The sequence below is a fragment of the Lemur catta genome, chromosome 2 (assembly GCF_020740605.2).
Source record: "Lemur catta isolate mLemCat1 chromosome 2, mLemCat1.pri, whole genome shotgun sequence".
NCBI classification, from domain to species: Eukaryota; Metazoa; Chordata; class Mammalia; order Primates; family Lemuridae; genus Lemur; species Lemur catta.
The window spans coordinates 983,309-1,003,364 of record NC_059129.1 but is presented as its reverse complement, the minus strand read 5'-3'; the positions used below and the strand labels follow the sequence as shown (position 1 = coordinate 1,003,364).

Here is a 20,056-nt window from a genome sequence, read left to right as displayed (position 1 = left end):
GCGCAACGTGGGGTACAGATGACATGTGCACACCTGCCACACGCAACACAGTGTGATGCACGTATCATCTGCTGCCTTGGGAGAGAAGCAAAATATGTTAACATAGTCCAAGTTGCAATCTCCCGCACCCAGCAGGGTCCCTGCGTGGTCTGCGTCGTTTCAGCCCCGGGAGCCGCAGCTTTTCCCGTGTCTGTGAATTTCCTCTGCTGTTCCCTTGTCCACAGCCATTGGGGTTTCAAGTTTCTTTTCATCGTTTTCCGATTTCTAACTAAATCGATCGATTGCCAGTTTGTCTCTAGCAGTTGCTGGAAACTGGCTGCCTCGCACAGCTGGGTGTTCGCGTTGGCAGGCGGAGACGTCGGTTGCTGGGGACACTGCCCAGCACACTCTACCCTGAGTCCCCTGCACAGCCAGACTCTCCGCAGCGTCCCACTCCCCGACTGGACCTGCAGACCCAAGACCCATGCCCAGTGGGCTGTGGGAGACCCCACCAGGGCCAGGCGCCTGAGCCTCACCTTACCCTGCTGTCGCCATGCTGCGGGGGCTGGGATGGCGCAGGCTGGCAGTGAGATCCTTTCCGCACAGCGGGTGGTCAGGTGCTCTGCAGGGAGCCGTGCCGTGGGGGTCCCCAGTGCTGCAGGCCCACGGCGCTGGGACAAGTGAGGGCCTGGAAGTCCCCTCCTGTGGGCACCTGGGGATGGCCTGGATCTCAGGACTCAGGGCACCTGATTCCATGAAGATCCTGCCCTCTGTCCCCTGCACTGGGTGACACCAGGCTCCTGGGCCCAGGTAGGGGTGACCTGGCAGGGACTCCTGGCTCAGACCCTGCTCCCCCTGTGCAGGGCTGACCGGGCAGGTCCCACCCCCACTCCCACCAGCTGCACCCTCCCAGGTGTGCGGCCGTCCTGCGGGAGGAAGGGGCCCTGCCACGGAGAGTGGGCTGATGTTGTCCTCATTGGTCACCAGGTCAACATCTAGCTGGAGTTCTGAGCCTGGGCTGCCAACCGGCCAGGTGCTGGCCTGCAGGAAGCCAAGTGTGGGCCCCACGAGGCCACATCCTGGTGGGTGATCAGGCACCCCCCTCGTGCCTCAGTTTCCCCACATTTAAGGGGGGGGTCCCTGACCTCGAGGGTCTCAGGGGGACCCTCCAACCCTGGCCTGTGACTTGGAGCTGGGGAGGGCAGGAAAGGCCCAGCTGCCCGGGGCCCCTAATCAGCTGGGTTATCAGGCCCCGGCTGCATAGAGGACGGTTGGGAAGGGCCTGCCCACTGGCAGCTGTGTGACGGTGCCCATCTGATCATGGTGGGTCCCTCGGGACCCACCGCCGGATGTGGGGACAGGGACATCTCGGAGGGCGGGTTGTCACGGGGGCCTGAACTGTCTCCACAGGGCTGTCTGGGCCTTGGCCTGGGAACCCCGAGACTGGGCTTGTAGAGGTTGAAGGAGAGGGGCCAGCGTGTCCCTCAGGAACCAGGGAGGGCTTCCTGGAGGGGGCGGCACTCACCCCCACCCTACCCTGGGAAGAAAAAAATGCTGGGTTTGCAGCCAGAACACCGGGATTGTGTCCTGTCCATGCTGTGGTCTCAGCAGGAGCCCCTGGGTGGGCTCAATGGCCGGGCTGCAGTGTCCACATGCGGACAAACAGAGGTGACAATCCTTCCCTGTGGGTGTGCAGCAGAAACAGGCGGGGCCTGCCTGTGGTGCCCTGTCCTCCTCCTGGTCCTACCTTCCCAGCCCCACAGCAGGTGTGCGGTCATCCCCGTCGCAGCCCACGCCCGCGGGTCCGAGGCTCAGGGGGACCCTCCTCCTCCGCCCTGCTTGGGCTGACACCATGGCCCTGCGACCCTGTGGCCTCCTGCTGCTCCTGGCGGTGCTGGGTGGGTGAGCGGCCGGGCGTGGGGGTGCGTGTCGCGGGGAGCGTCTGCTCTGGCCCGGGCTGGGCCTCCTCCCGGAGCCTGAGTGTTTACGCATTTCCGGCATCTCCCATCAACCCTGGGCTGGGAGCCTCCCGGCCTGGGCCCAGGGAGCTTGGGCGCCGGCGGGAGCAGGGGTGAAGCTGGCGCTGGGCAGACAGAGGGACGGGTGTCCAGGCCCCACGTCGCGGGGCCTGTGTTTTCTCCGCACAGCCTGCGCAGGGTGCTGGGTGGCCGGCCATCGGTGCCTGGGGCAGACGCTGGTGGCAGGTGCGGGTGGGGGTGGAGGTGGGGCAGCCCCAGCCCCTGGATCCCAGGTGAGGGGGGAGGAGGCCCGAGGCAGTGCTCAGCGCCTCCCAGCTGCCATTTATGGCCCCTGGCGGGTCCCACCCTGCCACCGGCCCAGCCCCACCTGCTTAGGACAGGGGATCCACCCAGGGTCACCCTGAGGCCTGGTGGGCGTGGACACCCCTCCCCCAGGTAGCCTCCCAACCCCTCATCCTGGGCCTGCCCTGTCTCCTTCCCGCAGGCGTCTCCCGCGGAGCTCTGCAGCCAGGTGTGTCTCACAGGCGTGGGGAGGGGCAGGGGAGGCCTGGCAGGAGGCCCCAGAGGTGACACTGCGTCCTCCCCAGGGGTCACATCACAGGGTCCAGGAAGGCCACGCAGCTCCTCATGGTGGTTCCCACTCAGGCCCCACGGCCGAGGGGCTGTGGCCAGGGCCCTCCTGGCTGTGCTGTCCCCGCAGTCCTGCCTTGTACGGAGACACTTTGAGACCCTGCAAACCACCTGCTTTGCCCCAAACCTCCCCCTGGAGTCTCACCACCCACGGTCCCCTGGCGGCCTCTGGGGCCACGCCTCCCCGCGTGTCAGTCCTCACGGCCTCTGGGGCCACGCCTCCCCACGTGTCAGTCCTCGTGACAGCCTCTGGGGCCACGCCTCCCCGCGTGTCAGTCCTCATCACGGCCTCTGGGGCCACGCCTCCTCGCGTCTCAGTCTTCCTCACGGCCTCTGGGGCCACGCCTCCCCGCGTGTCAGTCCTCTTCATGGCCTCTGGGGCCACGCCTCCCCGCGTGTCAGTCCTCCTCACTGCCTCTGGGGCCACGCTCCCAACGTGTCAGTCCTCGTGACAGCCTCTGGGGCCACACCTCCCCACGTGTCAGTCCCCGTCAGGGCCTCTGGGGCCACGCCTCCCCACGTGTCAGTCCCCGTCAGGGCCTCTGGGGCCACGCCTCCCCACGTGTCAGTCCCCGTCACAGCCTCTGGGGCCACGCCTCCCCACGTGTCAGTCCTCTTCACGGCCTCTGGGGCCACGCCTCCCCACGTGTCAGTCCTCCTCACGGCCTGTGGGGCCACGCCTCCCCACGTGTCAGTCCCCGTCAGGGCCTGTGGGGCCACGCCTCCCCACGTGTCAGTCCTCCTCACGGCCTCTGGGGCCACGCCTCCCCACGTGTCAGTCCTCGTGACAGCCTCTGGGGCCATGCCTCCCCACGTGTCAGTCCTCATCACGGCATCTGGGGCCACGCCTCCCCGCATGCCAGTCCCCATCATGGCCTCTGGGGCCACGCCTCCCCACGTGACAGCTCCGCCCCATCCTCTCTACTGCTCCTGCCCGCAGGGGCCTGGCGCCGGCTCCACTGTCACCCGCAGGATCCCAAAGCTCTAGTTACCCCAGATTTGGCAACTGGCGCCCTTCAAGCTGGGTCCTGTGTCTTAATTGTTAATTTGTTGAGGTGAAATCCACACATGATAGAATTATCCTCTGTGAGGAGTCCCACGGGTGGCGCATGGCACAGCCACAGTGGCATGTGGCCACCACTCATCTAGTTCCAAATGTGCCTGTCGCCTGACAGCACACCCTGTGCCCACGAGGCAGCCGCTCCCCGCACTGCCCGGCTTCCTGGGTCTTTTGGGGGCCTGTTTTGGGGCCTGTCCTTCCCCGAGCCCCTCCCCAGCACGCCCCCCTTTCCTGGCAGGACGAGCTGCCCCGCCCCCACCCCAGCCATGTCTGGCGTCCTGTCACGATTCTGGGAGCACGGTGCTCAGAAACCAAGACCTGGGTGCCGCTGTGCGTGTGGCTGCTGGGGTGTTGTTTCTTCTGGGGGCAGCCAGCAGATGGGGGGCCGAGGAGGTAAGAGGAAAATGCTGAGGTGGTGGGGAGGAGTGTCCAGGGAAGGCTTCCTGGAGGAAGGGCAGGGGGCCTCTCGGGATCCCCTACTGTCAACTCCTCCTGCTTTGGCTTAGGGTGTGGCCAGCCCCAGGTTTCGGACGTGGGGGCCCGAATCGTGGGGGGCCACGCTGCCCCAGCGGGCGCATGGCCCTGGCAGGCCAGCCTCCGCCTGCAGAGGGTGCACGTGTGCGGAGGGTCCCTGCTCAGCCCCCAGCCGCCCACTGCTTCTCCGGGTGAGTGGGGCAGGGGCAGCACGGAGACTGGCTTGGCCTTTGACTCACTCCTGAGCTGGAGCCTTAGGGGCCTCAGTTTCCCCCGTCAGCAGACAGGGAGACAGTCTGTAACCCCAGGGTCCCGAGGGGACGCTGCCCACCACGCTGGCTGGAACTGCCCAGCGTGCGGCTGCTGCTGTCTGCTCTCCCCTCCCCTCCCTCCCGCTGCTACCTCTTCCCAGGGAGCTGAAACCCAAAAACTCCCTCCTGGCCAGGCCCTCTGGGGCTGAGGTGTGTCGCTGGCTTCCAGCTGGGGGCCGACAGGACCCCCAAGGTGGGGCCATGCCTGGCTTTGGCCCTGGCACCCGGAGCAGCTGCTTCTGGACCTTCAGCCGAGGAGGGAAGGGTTGGGCCTCAGGTCTAGGCGGAGGTGGGGTCTGGGCAGGCTCCTCGCTGACCTCACGCCTCTGCAGCCGGCCACTGGCAGGGTGGTGACCCCCCGCACCCTCCAATCTTCCCTGCCAGGTCCCTGAACTCATCCAACTACCAGGTGCACCTGGGAGAGCTCATGGTCACTCTGTCCCCCAGTTTCTCCACCGTGGGGCGGATCATCCTGTACCCCAGACCCCCAGGGCCACCGGCGGCCAGTGGGGACATCGCCCTGGTGCAGCTGAGCGCCCCGGTGACCCTCTCCGGCCAGGTGCTGCCCGTGTGCCTCCCAGAGGCCTCAGCTGACTTCCGGCCCGGGACACGGTGCTGGGTGACTGGCTGGGGCTACACACGGGAGGGAAGTGAGGAGCCCCTCCCACCACTCTGCCCCCGTGGGGAGGTGGGGACACACGGCCCCCCGCGCCGGTGCTGGGCTGGTGCCCGAGCCCCCCTGAAGCCTGTCCCCCACCCCAGAGCCCCTGCCGGCCCCCTACAGCCTGCTCCATGGTGGACGCGACACCTGCAGCTGGGACTGCGCCAGAGGGCAGCCTGGTCCAGCCCGACATGCTGTGCGCCTGGAGCCCCGGGGACGCCTGCCAGGTGGGCGCGGTGCCAGGGGAAGCCCAGAGCCCTGGGGGGGGCCCACCTCCTAGCGTCCCGGTCCCCCCTTCTCTGCCCCCCAGGACAACTCGGGGGGGCCCCTGGTCTGCCAGGTGGACGGCTCCTGGCTGCAGGCTGGCGTCGTGAGCTGCGGCCGCCCTGCCCGGCCGGGCATCTACACCCGCGTCTCTGCCTACGTGGGCTGGATCCGCAGCCACACCCCGGCCTCAGAGGGCTCAGGGTCTGCCCGCCCCGCGCTGCCCCCACTGGCCGGCTTCTTCCTCCCCGGACTCCTCCTCCTGCTGCTCTGCTGCACCCTGGTGGCCAAGCGCTGGCTGCGCCCAGCCTGGGTCGCCACCCGCATGACCCCTGACCCTTGACCCCGACAGCAGTGATCCAAGGAGTTTCTTAAATAAGTTAACTGTTTATTTTGTGTGACTCCCTCCCTCCGCTTCCCTCGGGTTTTCTGCCTGGGTTCCCATGGCGTCCAACCGGCATTGCCCCACAGACGGCCGAGGGCACCAGCGGGAACCCTGCGGCCGAGGCCCGGACGGACAGAGGGACAGGTCCACTCGCACGGGGGCTGGGGCGTCTTATTGCACAGGCTGCGGTCCCCGTGACACGGCCGCTGCCCAGTCACGGATGTTTCCGGAATGTCCAGGGAGTGGGAGGGCAGTGGGGGACGGAGAGTGAAGGGGGCGTGTTGGAGGGACAAGCTCTCAGACCGTGAGCGAAGGTGACACTGCTGTGGTGGCCTTGGGGACCACGCCTGCTACTGGCCAGGGTGCCAGGGGCCCCGGCGTGTGTTCCCTAGAAAGACGCGTGGGCCGTGAGGACGGCGCGGGGCCTTCCTCCTTGTGGCGGGTTTCTGGTCCTCATCCTCGGCGCGGCCTCTCACCCAGGACTCCTGACCCGCCGCCTCGGGGCGAAACTCGAAACCCCCAAACCTGAGTGGGGAGATGGCGGCTGGCGGGGCTGTCCGCCTCTGCCCTGCCGGCAGCCTCCCGGCGCCTCTCGCCCAACCGGGCACCCCGGCGCCCAGAGCCAACCCCGAGTGGCGCCAAGGCCCAGCTACACGGGCTCATCCACACCCTTCCCCGGGCAGGAGTGGCTGGGGGGGACCCCGGCTTCTTGAGGGGGGCCTGGGGGACAGTGAGGTACAGCCCCCGCCTCTTCTCTGGGGGGGTCACCAGAGGGCACGGGAGGCTCTGTTTCCTGGGGTCCCCGAGGTGCCGTGGCCCCTGGGGAGGAAGCTCTGGGTTCTGGGGTCACGCTGTGGCCACTGTCCAAGAAAGGGTCTCCCCCAGGGCCCCCCAGGTCCAGTGGCTTGAAGGCAAAGTTGGGGACGGTCAGATGCTCTGCCCAGCAGGGGGCTGGGCCCCACCGCTCCCCCCTGGCTGCAGGGTCCCCTCCGGCACCCGGGCCCTCCACGGGCTCCAGGGTGTCCCTGTGGGGGGCAGCCTCGCAGGAGGGGGTCCTGCGCCGCAGGGTGGTGCTGCCCTCTGCCGCGGGGGGGCCGGGCCGAGCCCTCGTCCTCCGCAGGGGGGTCCACAGAGATGCAGGGGGGGCTCATCTTCTTCTTCCTGCGAGTGCCCAGGGCCGGCTCGGCCTCCAGGCCCCGGGCCTTCCCCTCCCCGGGCTCCGGGCTGAGCTCCCCGCCGTCTGGCTCCGCCACGGGCCACCTCTGCTCATCTGCGCGGCCCGGCCTGTCCGGAGGGCCCTGGGCGTCCACACTGCAGCGCCTGCACGGGGCCCGCTCGCCACCGGGCACCCCGGGGCCACGGGGCTCGGCCGGGGGCGGCCAGGCGTGGGCAGCGCCGGTGATGTGGCTGACCTCCTCGTCCGCCGGGTCGGCGGCCTCTGCCTCATCTCTGCCTGGCGCCGGCGGCCGGCTGGAGACCCAGTGCTGTCCGAAGGTGTGCTTCCGGGTGCGGACGCTGGCGGGCCGCGAGGAGCTCCCCAGCGACACCTGCCTCACTGGGGTCTTCTCGGGCTCCTCGGAGTCCAGGGTGCCGCTGTCCCCGAGGCTGTCACTGTGCCCCTCCAGGGGCTCGGTGTGCACAGCCTCCTGCAGGGGCACGAGGTCAAGGTGAGGCCTGGGGCCCCAGGGAGAGCCCCTCCCACCCGGTCCTGGGGACACAGTGGGCTGGCAGCTCCTGCTGTGGGTGTCACTGGCCCCGTCTCACCCCCTACCTGTGGGGCTCCCAGGGGACAAGTCTGCACCCACCACTCAGCGGGCAGCGGCCGAGGGAGGGCCTGGGAGGTCTGAGCCCCTGTGGGCAGAGCCTGCCAGGACTGCAGGAGGCCTTGAGGGTCACAGAGCTGGGGCCCAGGCCACCTCTCCATCCCAGACCCAGCTCGGGCCCTGGGGTGGGATTCTCCCAGCAGCTCCCAGCACGGCAGGACCCGGCACTCTGGCCGCTGCGGGGGTCTGGGGGCCCGAGGGGGGACTTGGGGTGTTTTCTCCTTGGACTCATAGCCGTGATGGGCTATGCCAGTACCCTCCTGGGCTCAAGGCCCTGAGACGCGCCAGGCAGCAGACAGAAAACTCCGGAGCCCCAGGGACACGGAGCCCTCACTCCCTGGGCCCCACCCCTGCCTCCGCTGCAGGGTGCGGGTGGCTCCTACCTGTCTGCAGAGCAGCCGGCCGAGGCTTGGGGAGCGGGGCGTGCCCCGAGGGGACGGTGCACGGAGAGTGACGCTGGCCCTGGCCGGGGAGGACTCGGCCACCGGGACCCGGAGGCAGGCGCAAGGCTCCGGGGGCGGCGAGTGAGCAGCGACAGCCGAGCCTGGGGCAGGGAGACGCCTGAGCCGCGCGGCCACCCTGTCCTGCCGCCGCCCACCGGCCCGTCCCCTCCTGCCCCGGGTCTCCCGCTGCCCCAACGGGAGCTGTACCCGCGGGGGTGCCGCCCACACGGGTCTCCATCTCCACCTCCTGCAGCGGGCGCGGGGGGCGGGCCGCGGCGGGCGCCACGGGCCGGAACATGTAGCTGTCGTTGGGCAGCGAGAGCATCCTGCACACAGACACCTTGCGCACGGCCAGCAGGCCCGGGGCGTCCGGGCTCCCGCGGGGCGAGGGCGGCGTGCCCGCGGCGGGCCTGGCCGGGGGCTCCTGCGCCAGCTCCAGCTCCAGCTCGGCGTCCGTCTCCGCGTCCTCGCGCGCCTCCTTGTTGCTCTCCTCCAGGTGCTTCATGAGCACGGCCACCACCACGTTGACCAGCACAAACTGGGCCACCAGCACGAAGGTGACGAAGTAGACGGGTGACAGGGCCGGCAGGTAGCTGAGGCAGTGCCTGTCCTCGCGGGTGCACTCGCGCAGCGTGTCCTGGGGCGGGGCAGCGCCGGACGTCACGCCCGTCCCCTCCCCCCGCGGGACGCAGGCCAGGCGGCTCCGCCCCCACCGGCAGCCACGGTACCTTCATGATCCCGTTCCAGTTGTCCCCGGTGGACACGCGGAACAGCGTGAGGAAGGCCATGCCGAAGTTGGAGAAGGTGGCGTGCCGGCTCAGGCCCTCGCACGGGTTGTCCTCGCTGCACTCTGCCGGGGGGCGCCTGGTCAGCTGCCTGCAGGGGCGCTGCACCCACCCGGCTTCGCTCGCTGCCCAGGGACACAGGGTGGGGCCGCGGGGGCCCTGGGAAGGAGCCAGAAGCGCCCGCTGTCCGTGCCTGCGGGGGCGGGGGCGGGGCGGAGCCCTCCCGGTGGGCCCACACTGGGCTGGGATGACCGCCATGGCGCCTGCCCGACCGGGCCACTGGGGCCCCGCCTGACCCCACAGCCAGGGAGGGACAACCCAACGGGACACGCAGCCAGCACCTGTCTCCTCAAAATCACGTGGAGTTCAGGGGGGCGTGTGCGTGTCTCCGCATGTATGTGTGCATCAGTGTCAGTGTGCATGTATGTGTGCACGTATGCGTGTGCATGTCTACACACGCGTGTTACAAGCTGGGAACAGCTGCTGCGTGCAGCCTGAGCCTGCGCAGGTGCTTGTGTGGTGCCTGCTGGGGGCGTCCGCCCCTCGCAGCAAAGGGCTGAGGGGGCAGGGCCGGGCGAGGTCAGCCGGAGGCCCGTGGTCGGACCCCGCGTCTGCCGGGGGCGCGTGGTGCGGCCCCACTCACCAAGCCTCCCGAACAGCTCCACTCCCAGGGCAGCATAGATAAAAAACAGGAGCATGAAAAGAAGGCCAAGGTTCCCTACCTACACGGAGAGAAGCAGAGGGAGGTCAGGCGGGCGGCCGCAGCCCCTCGGGCACCGGGCGCTCCCAGCACTCCCGGCCCTGGGCGGAGCAAGTCCCCAGAGACGGGCTGGGACCCCTGCTCTCAAGCCCACGTCCCTCCTGGGCGCCCTGGGGCTCCTTATCCCCACCAGGGGTCAGGGCCCCTCCCCCAGCCCGGCCCCTTGCTGTGCCCACTCTTCACCCCGGGACCCCCACGCTCCCTGCCCGGCAGGTTCTCCTGCTCCCCAAGGCCAGGAAGGTCTCCCTGGCGGCTCCGGCCTTCCCTGGGCAGGGGTCACCTCCAGGCCTGGCCAGACACGTACACACCCTCCCCACGGGCACCCTGACCTGGCTCCCCTGCCCACGACGGCACCAAGCTGTGTGTGGCCAGGCCCCAACCCTCCCTCCTGTCCCTCCCTGGACACTGAGCGCCAGACGGAGGACCCAGGAGCGCTTGGGAAGGCCCCGCGGACGGGCTGGGAGGACACTGGGAGGACACGGGGCGTGTGGCCCTCTGCCCACGGCTGAGCCCCTATGGCCGCCCCACTGCCCCCTGCCCCGCCCCCAGCTCTCCACGACCCCCGTCGTCTCCCAGGCAGGTGGGGGTCACCATGGCTCCCAGAGAACAGGGCCCAGCGGGCAAGTGACTGTGTCCACTGCCGCCAGGTACGCCAAGTTGCCCGTGACACACAGCGGGGCACAGGGCAGCTGCCCTGTGACCACATGGCCAGACCGCGTGTGCGTGCCTGGGTGACACGAGTGAGGCCCCGCGGCCGCATCCTCTCGGGGGTGCTGTGACGCTGGCTGCAGCGGCGGCCGACCTACCTGGGGCAGGGCTTGCACCACGGTGTCCAGCAGCGCCCGCATGCCCGTGGCCATCTTGAGCAGCTTCAGCACTGGCGGGAGCCGAGAGTCAGCGGGGCCGACCCCTCTTCCCGCCAGCCCACCCCACAGACGCCTGGCCCGGCCCCCCATCCCGCCAGCCCACCCCGCAGATGCCCAGGCCGACCCCTCTTCTGCCAGCCCACCCCGCAGACGCCTGGCCCGGCCCCCCATCCCGCCAGCCCACCCCGCAGACGCCTGGCCCGGCCCCCCATCCCGCCAGCCCACCCCGCAGACGCCCCGCCCTGCAGCCCAGACGGCCGCGGCACCTACCGCGGGCGATGCGCAGCACGCGCATGATGCGGATGATGGTGGGGTTGACGGGCAGTGCGGCGCTGGTCTCGATCTCCTCCAGCACGATGCCCACCAGGGACAGCAGGACGATGGCCAGGTCCAGCTGGTTCCACCTGTGCGGCCACGCCGGGGGGGGGGTGCTCAGCGCCCCTCGCACACGCGGCCCGGCCCCCAGCGCCCCCACTCGCCTCACACCGTCACCTCCGCAGACCCCAGGGGTGACGGCCGCGGCCCCCACCTGCCCCCCTGGGCCCCACCCACACCTGTCCTTGAAGAACCGGCGGAACCCAAACGCCACGAGCTTCAGAACTGCCTCGAAGACGAAGACGATGGTGAAGACGTAGTTGCAGTACTTGAGCGCCTCGTCCAGCGACTGGGGACAGGGGACAGGGGACAGGGGCTGGCTGAGAGGCTGGGGACACACGCCACGCCCGCCCCTCCCACGTGGCCATGTGCCTTCGGCCACCTGCGCCCAGCAGGTGCCAGGTTGGCTCTGCAGCTGCCCGTGGGCTGCAGCCCCTCCCCCAGCGCCAGCAGGGCCCTCGGGCGGCCGCGCAGGTGCCCAGCTCACTGAACCCACGGCAAGGCGCCCTCGGGCATCCCTGCCCAGCTGAAGACACTCACGGCTAGGACGCCGCCCCGAGCTGCTGCCCAGTCCTCGCCTCGGTCCCCTGCGGCAACCCCAGCACTGGTGCCCGCCCTGCCCAGACCCCAGCGCCAGCCGCGAGCACCGAGCCTGCGGCTGTGCCGGCTGCGTCTCCCTGCAGCGGCTGGCCCAGCCGGCGGGCGCCCACCTTGGGCTGGTTATAGTGCTCCATGGACATGGTGATGACGTTGACGCAGATGATGAAGGTGATGAAGAGGTCCAGGTAGTGGCTGGTGCACAGCGTGTGGATGGAGCGGCGGGTGGGCGCGTAGTCGGCGTAGTACGGCCGGCGCTGGGCCTCTGCGGGGAGGACGGCCGTGAGCACTGGGTGTGGGAGGTCCCCACGCTCCTCCCAGGAGGTCAGACCTGAACGTGGTGCCAGCCCGGCCTCGGGGGGCTTGAGGCTGGGGAGGGGCCGTTCTAAGGGAAGAGAGGGCTCCCTGGGTCTGGCCGGCCGACAGCAGCCTCAGGGCACGTCACCGGCCAACCTCCTGCTCCACGGTGGCCGTTCCAGGCGGCCCAGGGAGGGGACACGTCCCACCTGGGTCCCTGGGCAGCCGCTGCGTCCTGGGGCTCCCCCTGTGCCTCGGGGTCGGGGTTGGGACATCCAGGATGAGGGGCCCGGCAGGGTCACCTTCTCCCCACCCGCGTCCAGGTCTGGGCCCCACAGGCCCCACCGGGGCAGAGACCGGAGCACGAGCCCCAAGGTCCCCCTGCCCTGCAAGAGGCCCCTGGTGGCTGCCTGTGCGGAGGTCTGTGGAGCCCGGCCCACCTGGGGCCAGTGCCCACCGCAGCGAGACGGAGCTCCCCGGGCCCCTCCCTGTGCACCCCTGCAGGCCCGTCAGCACTGAGAGCCGTCCCTGCGGCACCCCTGCTCCCCGCACGCACGGGGGCTCCCCAGGGCGAGGGCTGAGCTGCCTGCACCGGGGACCCGGCCCCGCCCAAGCCCCATGCCCCCTGGCGCCATGCAGTCTCTGGAAAGCCCAGCCAGCCCAGAAGGGCCGGCGGGCGCGGAGGACCCCGGCAGCCACGAGCCGCAGGGCGTGGGGTGGCCCCTTGTCACCCTCGTGCCCTGCAGCGCAGCAGAGAAGCGACACACACGTGCACAGGCAGCACCCCCCGCGGCCACCCTGCCCCCCGCGGGGCTGCCCAGAAGCGGGGCTCAGGCATGCGGGGCGGGCCGGTACCTGGGCTGGGGTAAGTGCCTGGAAGGACAAGGACACGGTCTGAGCCACCGTGGTGGCAGGTGCTCAGTGGGGCCCTCATGGGTGAACCTGCCCTCGGCGCTGGGGCGGGGACCTGCGGTGCCTCCCTCGTCCCGGGCTGCGCGGCCCCCATGCAGGCCCGGCGGGCGCGAGCACAGCTGTTTGCGGGGTGGGGGGGCAGGGGCTCCGACGCCCTCTGACCCTCGGCTCGTGGCCGGAGGGCGCGCAGGGACCGACCCGCCGCCGGGAGGGCCTTACTCCTGCGCCTCCGCTCCAGGCGCCGCAGCCGCTTCTCCTCGCGCCGCCGCGCCTCCTCGGCCTCCTGGTGCTGCCGGCACTTGTGGAAGTTCTCGACCACGACGCCCACGAACATGTTGAGCACAAAGAAGCTGACGATGAGCAGGAAGGACACGAAGTAGAGCAGCATCCAGGGGTTGTGGTTCTGCACGGGCTGCGGACACGGTCGCCGTGGGTCCCCGCCCGCGCGGTCCCCGGGGAGGCCCCACGCCCACCTCGGCCCGGGACACAGGGGTCTGCGCGGGGCTCCCGGCCGCCCGCGTGCGCACCTGCTGGTCCACGCCCACGGCGTCCAGCCCGTCGTACATGATGTTCACCCAGCCGTCCTTGGACGACAGCACGAACAGCGACATCAGCGCCTGCGGCGAGGCAGGGGTCACGGGCGAGGCAGGGGTCACCGGCAGTGGGGGCCCCGGCCCGCGCTTCCCCCAGGGCCGCCCGCCGCCCGGCGCACCTGGCCCAGGTTGTCGAAGTTGTACTTGCGCCGCACCCAGCGGTAGTGGGCGGCCCGGCACTCGGCCTTGGTGGTGACGTTGCGCGTGTCGCTGCCCTCACAGTAGTAGAACTTGCCCTTGAAGAGCTGACGGGGGCGGGGCGTCACCCTGGGGCCCCGCGCCCACGGCCCCGCCCCCGGCCCCGCACCTGCCGCACCTGCGCCCGTGCCCCACCTGCACGCCCAGGATGCCGAAGACGATGAAGAAGGCGCAGCAGATGAGCACGATGTTGCCGATGGGCCGCAGCGACGAGATCAGAGTCTCCACCACCAGCTTGAGGCCGGGCGCCCGGCTGATGACCCTGCGCAGGGAGGGGACGCACTGGGCCCAGGCAGCGGGCGTGGCCGCGCAGGCCCAGACAGGGCAGCGCGGGTGCCGGGGAGAGGCGGGCCGCGCCCCCACCCACCTCAGAGGCCGCAGGGTCCGCAGCAGGCGCAGCACGCGCAGCACGCCCAGGATCTTGGCGCCGCCCGCCGAGGCCACGGCCACGACGATGTCCACCAGGGACACGAGCACCAGGAGCCCGTCCAGCACGTTCCAGCTGCTCTGCAGGTAGGCCCGCTCGCCCGCCGCCAGGCCCTGCGCCACCACCTGGGGAGGCCGGGCGTTGGGGACGGGCACCCGCGCGGCAGGCGGCCCCCGCCCTCCCCGACGCCCGGTACCTTCACCATCATCTCGGCCACGAAGATGGCTGTGAAGACGTAGTTGGACACGCTGAGGAAGGCCCGTTCCTGCGGGGACAGGACGGCCAGGCTGCGTCCATGCCACCCACGCCTGGGGCCCTGGGCGGGCGCGGGACCCCGGGGCGGGACTCACGGTGCTGCCAGGGTCGATGTCGGGCCTCTCCAGGGCGATGGTGATGCAGTTGAGGAAGATGAAGACGAGCACCACGTGGTCGAACATCTTGTGCGCCACAGTCCGCTGGCAGCAGAGGCGGAGCCTGCCCGGCGGCCCAGGTGAGGTGGGCGGGTGGCCAGGCCACGCCCCTGCCCCAGCCCGTGGTCGGACAGAAGGGCCCTGCCCGGCGCCCACCCAGTGCCTGCCCTGCCGCCCGGGGACCCAGGGGCACGGGCGTGGCCTGGGCGTCAGGCCCACACAGCCCCTCCCGCTGCCTCACCGGTTCTGCGGGGAGAAGAGGTACAAGGCCCAGGACTCGCGGCTGCGGCACCACTGGGGCTTGTGTGGCTCCAGCACCTTGTGCAGGCGGAAGCAGCAGCTCTGCGGAGAAGGGGCCGCTCAGAAACCGCTGCGGCCCCTCCTGCGGCTTCACGGGCGGGTCTGTCCCACCGTGCGCCTGCTCAGCCTCCCAGCCCCGGGCTCACCCGCCGGGCAGTGGGGGAACAACCCACGCAGGGTGTGCGGGGCGGTGAGGGCTGCTCTTGGGCCCTGGCTCTGGGCACTGCCCTCAGCTAATGGGCACAGCACAGCCAGTGGGCAAGCCACAGCCCCCCTCAAGTCCTGCTTCAGGGAGCCCAAGGCCGGAGACAGCTATAGGCGGGGGGCAGTGGCTGTGAGTCAGGAGGTCACGGCCATAGGTTGGGGACAGAGAACGTGGGTTGGGCGCAGTGGCCGGGGGCCACCCCACACAGCCCACTCACATCCTCCGCGTCGTCGTCCAGCTCGGCCGCATCCTCCCTGTGGCTGTCGAAGCGCAGGAAGAGCTCGCTGGGCAGGGCCAGCATCTGCCCGTTGCAGTCATGGCACTTGCTGGGCAGGAGGGCGGCCGGCCGCGGGGGCCGCAGGTCGAGCGTGCTGCGGTGGCCCAGGGACTCGGCGCGGCGCAGGGGGGTGGCGCGGGCGCCCTCGCCGGGCCTGCTGTCCTCGGCCTCGTCGTCGGTGCTCCCCTTGCCCTCGCCGGACAGCAGCGACTCGCGCTCCCCGCGCTGGCCGCGGCGCTTCAGGCTGGGCGCACGGCCCAGGCTGTTCCAGCTGGAGCGCCGGCTGCTCCAGGCGCTGCTGGGGCCCCAGGGGGAGCCGAGGGGGCCGGCCTGGAAGGGCGGGGGTGTGTGTGGGGAGAGGCGGGTGGGGGCGTCCTCCCCGCGCAACCCACGCGTCCCTACGTGGCATCGCGCCCCACGCGGGGCTGGCATTGCAGCACTGGGGGTGCCCGTCTGCAGCAGACAGGGACACAGCTGATGAGTGTCAGGCACTCACCGGCACGGTGACACTTGACTCTGTGCCCAGTAGAGGACAGAGGGCAGAGGGCAGGCCCAGGTTATCCTCGGGGCCAGAACCAGCTCAGAGCCAGGCGGGGTGCAGGCCGGGGACACGGCACCCAGGGGAGCTTGCTGGACATGGGGCTCCCCAGACGCCACCCTGGGCTGCTGACTGGGGTCTCGGGGGCGCCCCAGTTTCCTGCCACCAGACCGGGGACTTGCAGAGAGGAGGTCCCGCTGCTGTCGGGGGACGTACAACCCACCAGACCCGGGGCTTCCCTGGCTCACTCAGACCCTGTCGCTCAACTCCCGGGTGTCCAGGAGCCCAGTGTGGCCTCCCCGACCCGTCCCCGTCCACTTCGGGGACACTGTGGCTTTCCTGTCACAGACGCGCTTACCTGTCTCAATGTCCCACCCCGCACCTGTCTGCCGGGGGAGGCGTCTCTCTCCCCAGAGACACTCCAGCAAGAGCATTCGGTGACACACAGCCCTCCGCCCTGCTGCCCCCAGGCCATTCCCATGCACCTCGCCTGTCCCTCCGACACACGCACCATGCTCTGCCGGCTGTCATGGCACACGTGAGCTTCCACCCCGGTCGGGCACCAGCACACGCCTCAGAGAACACCCGGCCACCAGAGCTGGGTTCATAGGGCATAAGGGGGGGCGCGTGGGGACCCTCACTCGTCTCTGGGGAGGGCCGTGAGGGCCGGCCAGGTGGAGCCTGGAGGTGCTGAGTGCCGGGCGGGGTCCCTACCGGAGATTTCTGGTCCCCCAGCTGGGGGTCCACGGAGCTGCCGCTGCCGCGCCATGAGTCCTGGAGGCCGTGGGTCACGTCCAGGTGTGGGGAGCTCTTCGGGGTGGGCATGGGCGTGGCTGCCGTGCGCACAATGAGGGGAGGGGGCAGGCTGCCTCGGCCCTCCAGCGGCCCGTTGGGGGTCACCGCCAGTGCGTACGTCTTCATCTCTGCAGGGGCAGGGAGGGTGGTGGGCGGGCGCCCGGGGACAGGACTCCTCTGCCCTCACCAGGACCCGCCCGCCCACCACCGCGCTCGCTCTGGCCATCCGCACGCGCACCCATGGCTCGGAGGTCTCTGAGCTTGTCCAGGTCCTCCTCGAAGTGGGTGGAGGTCTTGTCCTCGTCTGTGTCAGATCTGTTGGCGTCACCCTGAGCCCCGCAAAGCATGGGGTGGGTGTCAGACTCGTGGAAGGTGAAGAGGCCCAGCCTCCCTGGCCAGGTCAGGCCGGACCCCTGCCCAGCACGCCTGGCTCCGCCCCTGCGGCTGCAAGCTGCTGCCCCCACCTCCGCCTGGAAGCCCCCCACCTCCGCCTGGAAGCTCCCCCACCCCCACCTGGAAGCCCTCCCCCACCTGGAAGCCTTCCACACCTCCGCCTGGAAGCCCCCCACCTCTGCCTGGAAGCCCCTCCACCTCCGCCTGGAAGCCCCCCACCTCCGCCTGGAAGGCTTCCACACCTCCGCCTGGAAGCCCTCCACCAGGATGGCCACGAGCAGGTTGAAGAGCACGTAGTTGCCAAAGGTCATCAGGGCCACAAAGTAGAGGGCGGCCCAGGAGGAGGTGGAGGCCATGCCGTTGTACAGCACCACGTTCCAGTCCTCCTGCGTCAGGATCTGGGGGGCGGGGCCAGGGGTCAGCTGGACCCCGCAACACGGGCACGTCCTCAGGCTGGGCAGGAAGGCCGCATGTGCCCACTGCCCTGGGGGGCGTCCTCACCACAGCCCCAGCCTCGGCCCTGCCCACTTTACCTGGAACACGGTGACGATGGCCCACAGCAGGGAGTCAAAGTTCTTTCTGTCTGGGACGGTGTCTCCCGTGTCTGTCTTCAGGCTGAACTTGCAGCCAAAAAGGTGCATGCCCAGGATGCTGGGGTGGGAGGGCACGCTCAGCGGGTGGGGAGGAGGGGGAGGGGGAGAGGGGGAGGGGGAGAGGGGGAGGGGGGAGGGGGGAGGAGGGAGGGGAGGAGGGATAGGAGGAGGGAGAGGGAGGAGGGAAGCAGGAGGGGAGGGGGAGGAGGGAGGGGAGGGGGAGGAGGGATAGGAGGATGGAGGGGGAGGAAGGAAGCGGGAGGGGGAGGGGGAGGGGGAGGGGGAGGGGGGAGGGGGAGGAGGAGGAGGGAGGTAGGAGGGGAGGAGGAATAGGAGGAGGGAGGGGAGGAGGGAGGAGTAGGAGGGAGGAGGGATAGGAGGGGGGAGGGAGGAGGGATGGGAGGGGGAGGGAGGAGGGATGGGAGGGGGAGGGAGGAGGGAGGACGGATGGGAGGGGGGAGGGGGAGGGAGGAGGGGGGAGGGAGGAGGGAGGAGGGATGGGAGGAGGAAGAGGGTGCTGGGTCTGCCCGTCCCAGCCCGCCTCCCCCCTGCTCTGGGCGCCCTGAGCTCTCCGGCTCAGACGGACTCCCAGCCCCGCAGCTGAGTGGCTTCCCCGCTACAGGGCAGGCCGATGCCAGCGGCGGGCGGACACCTGAGGCCCTGGTTTCCAGCAGCAGCGGGGCCTGGTGCACCCGCCGTACTCAGCCCTGCTGGGTCCTGAGCCCCAGGCCCAGACCGGTGTCCACGCACCAGCACGCCCTGCCCCCACCCCGCTCTCCCTCGACCACGGTCCCTGACATGTCCGTCTGGGGGGTCAGCCAGCGCCTGGCACACAGCAGGCGGCCAATCAGCGCCGCTGAGTGAAGGAGGCCCTGGGCCAGCAGAGGGGAGGGGCCTGCTCCCTGGGGCCCGTGCAGGGCAGGCCCACCACAGAGACCGGCCGCCCGCCAGGCACCTGAAGATGAAGATGAAGAGCATGAGCAGCATGCAGAAGGTGGCCACGTTGTCCATGGTCTTCACGAGCACCACGAGCTGGCGCCGCAGGGCGGGCAGGAAGCGCACCAGCTTGAGCACGCGCAGCAGCCGGAAGGTGCGCAGCACCGACAGCCCGCCGTCCGCCTGCCCCACGATCTCCCAGACGCTGTGGGCGGCGCCGGGCGAGGGTCAGGGGAGCGAGTCCCCGACCCCAGCAGGACTGCCAGCCCAGGAGCCACTGTGGCCTTGCTCCGTCTGTGGTCCGGGAGCAGGTCCGGCTGCATCTCCGAAGCCACCCGTCCCCGGAGCCCCGGGAGGCCTGGCGCTGGCCCGTCAGGCAGGGGTCAGGGAGGTTCCCCACCGAGGGCATCCTCCGGCCCTGCCCCTTCCGAGCCACGCCAGGCTGGCCTGTTCTGGGTCACCCTCCTCCCGCCAGGGTGCGAGGCCCTTACACGGCTCTGCCTCCTCCTGGGGGAAGGGGGTCCCCTCACACTCTCCTGACCCTGTGGTCTGTTTGTGTTGCGGCAAATGCCCCCGAGGCGTGTGGGATTTGGCCTCTTAAGCTGGTCTTTGTCACGAGGGCTGAGCCCTCAACGGGGTTTAGTCCGGAGGCCGAAAGGCTGCTAAGCGCCAGCTCCGTTCCTGCAGGGAAGGGCTCCGCCAGGCTCTAGAAACATCCATCTGGGATGCAACTGACGGCGAGTGCCAGCCATGCCGCAGGGAGGGCTATGTCCCAGGGAGGGGGACTCTCTGCCCAGGACAGGCCTGCAGGTGGCCAGGGCCCTGGGACACCCCTCCTGTGGCTGCCACAGTGCCATCACCGGCGCATCTCCCTGGGGACGGGACTCTGGGCGCGGGTGCCACTCCCCGCTGGCCCGGGCAGGGCCAGGACCCACCTGATAACCACAATGACGCCATCGAAGATGTTGTAGGGGCTGCGGGCGTAGCCCAGGGGGCCACAGGCCACCAGCTTCAGCAGCATCTCCAGGGCGAACATGCTGGTGAAGACCACGTTGCTGATCTCCAGGGCGTTGGTCAGCTCGTCGGGCTGCGGGCGACGGGGACGTCAGGGCGCCCGGAGCTCCGGCTGCAGCGAGGACCGAGGGACCCGCGGCCTGCGGCAGCCTCAGGAGCCTCGTCAGCCGCTGTCTGGCAGGACCCCAGAGACGTCCCACCCGCCCTGACGGGCCCTGCTCACCCGGGAGTCGCTGTCCCTGCCGCAGGCTCCACCCTCACACGGCCGCCCTGCCCGGGCCACCAAGGCCCCCGAGGTCGGGTTTCCCCGACTGCCCCACGGTGAGAGATGAGGCAACAGTGTCAGCCCAGGAAGCCCAGAGCCCCTTGGCCGTCACAGTGAATGCGGCAGGGGTGGTGGCAGGAGCTGGCCAGGTCCCCGGAGAGGGTGGCCTCTCCCTGCCCAGCCAGCTCTGCCCTGTCCCAGGCAGCCCGAGCAGGCGGCTACGCAGGGTCTACAGCACCCGGACGACGTGGGGGTGCCCAGGTGCCACCAACCCTCCCTCTTGGGCCCGGAGTCCTCCTCACGGGGCCCACCCAGCTGTACGGCGGGTGAGCACCTCGGCCCGCACCCCTGGGCACCCTCATCCTTGGGGGTCGGCGGTGGTCTCCCTGCCCCCCCACACTGGAGGCCCCAGGGCTGGAACCGCGGGGTCTGCGCTGGCTGTGCCACAGAGACCCAGCCCACGGGAGCCACGAGCATACAAATTCCCATGACGGCCATCCCCGTCCCAACC

At 70.3% G+C, this 20,056-nt stretch overlaps 2 protein-coding genes across 2 annotated transcripts in view; one reads left to right on the top strand and one right to left on the bottom strand.

Annotated features, from left to right (window-relative positions):
* The first annotated feature begins 1,831 nt into the window (after positions 1–1,831).
* Positions 1,832–5,716, top strand: TPSG1 (tryptase gamma 1). Its single transcript, XM_045541057.1, is given in 8 exon segments — positions 1,832–1,877; positions 2,443–2,469; positions 4,155–4,292; positions 4,295–4,313; positions 4,818–5,083; positions 5,196–5,253; positions 5,255–5,321; positions 5,405–5,716. Coding segments are annotated over 8 exon segments (918 nt in total). The 3' UTR covers positions 5,702–5,716.
* A 586-nt stretch (positions 5,717–6,302) lies between these two features.
* Positions 6,303–20,056, bottom strand: part of CACNA1H (calcium voltage-gated channel subunit alpha1 H) — a 49,808-nt gene continuing 36,054 nt past the window's right edge. The window contains 28 exon segments of the mRNA XM_045541056.1: positions 6,303–6,424; positions 6,427–6,505; positions 6,507–6,836; positions 6,838–7,389; positions 7,950–8,110; positions 8,217–8,646; positions 8,738–8,859; positions 9,438–9,516; positions 10,361–10,431; positions 10,691–10,824; positions 10,975–11,084; positions 11,506–11,657; positions 12,545–12,562; positions 12,821–13,013; positions 13,129–13,218; positions 13,314–13,439; positions 13,528–13,654; positions 13,760–13,944; positions 14,016–14,084; positions 14,170–14,293; positions 14,471–14,571; positions 14,952–15,341; positions 16,264–16,472; positions 16,583–16,673; positions 16,980–17,135; positions 17,271–17,388; positions 18,286–18,471; positions 19,202–19,353. Of these exon segments, the coding sequence (XP_045397012.1) occupies positions 6,393–6,424; positions 6,427–6,505; positions 6,507–6,836; positions 6,838–7,389; positions 7,950–8,110; positions 8,217–8,646; positions 8,738–8,859; positions 9,438–9,516; positions 10,361–10,431; positions 10,691–10,824; positions 10,975–11,084; positions 11,506–11,657; positions 12,545–12,562; positions 12,821–13,013; positions 13,129–13,218; positions 13,314–13,439; positions 13,528–13,654; positions 13,760–13,944; positions 14,016–14,084; positions 14,170–14,293; positions 14,471–14,571; positions 14,952–15,341; positions 16,264–16,472; positions 16,583–16,673; positions 16,980–17,135; positions 17,271–17,388; positions 18,286–18,471; positions 19,202–19,353 (4,587 nt within the window). The 3' untranslated portion in view covers positions 6,303–6,392.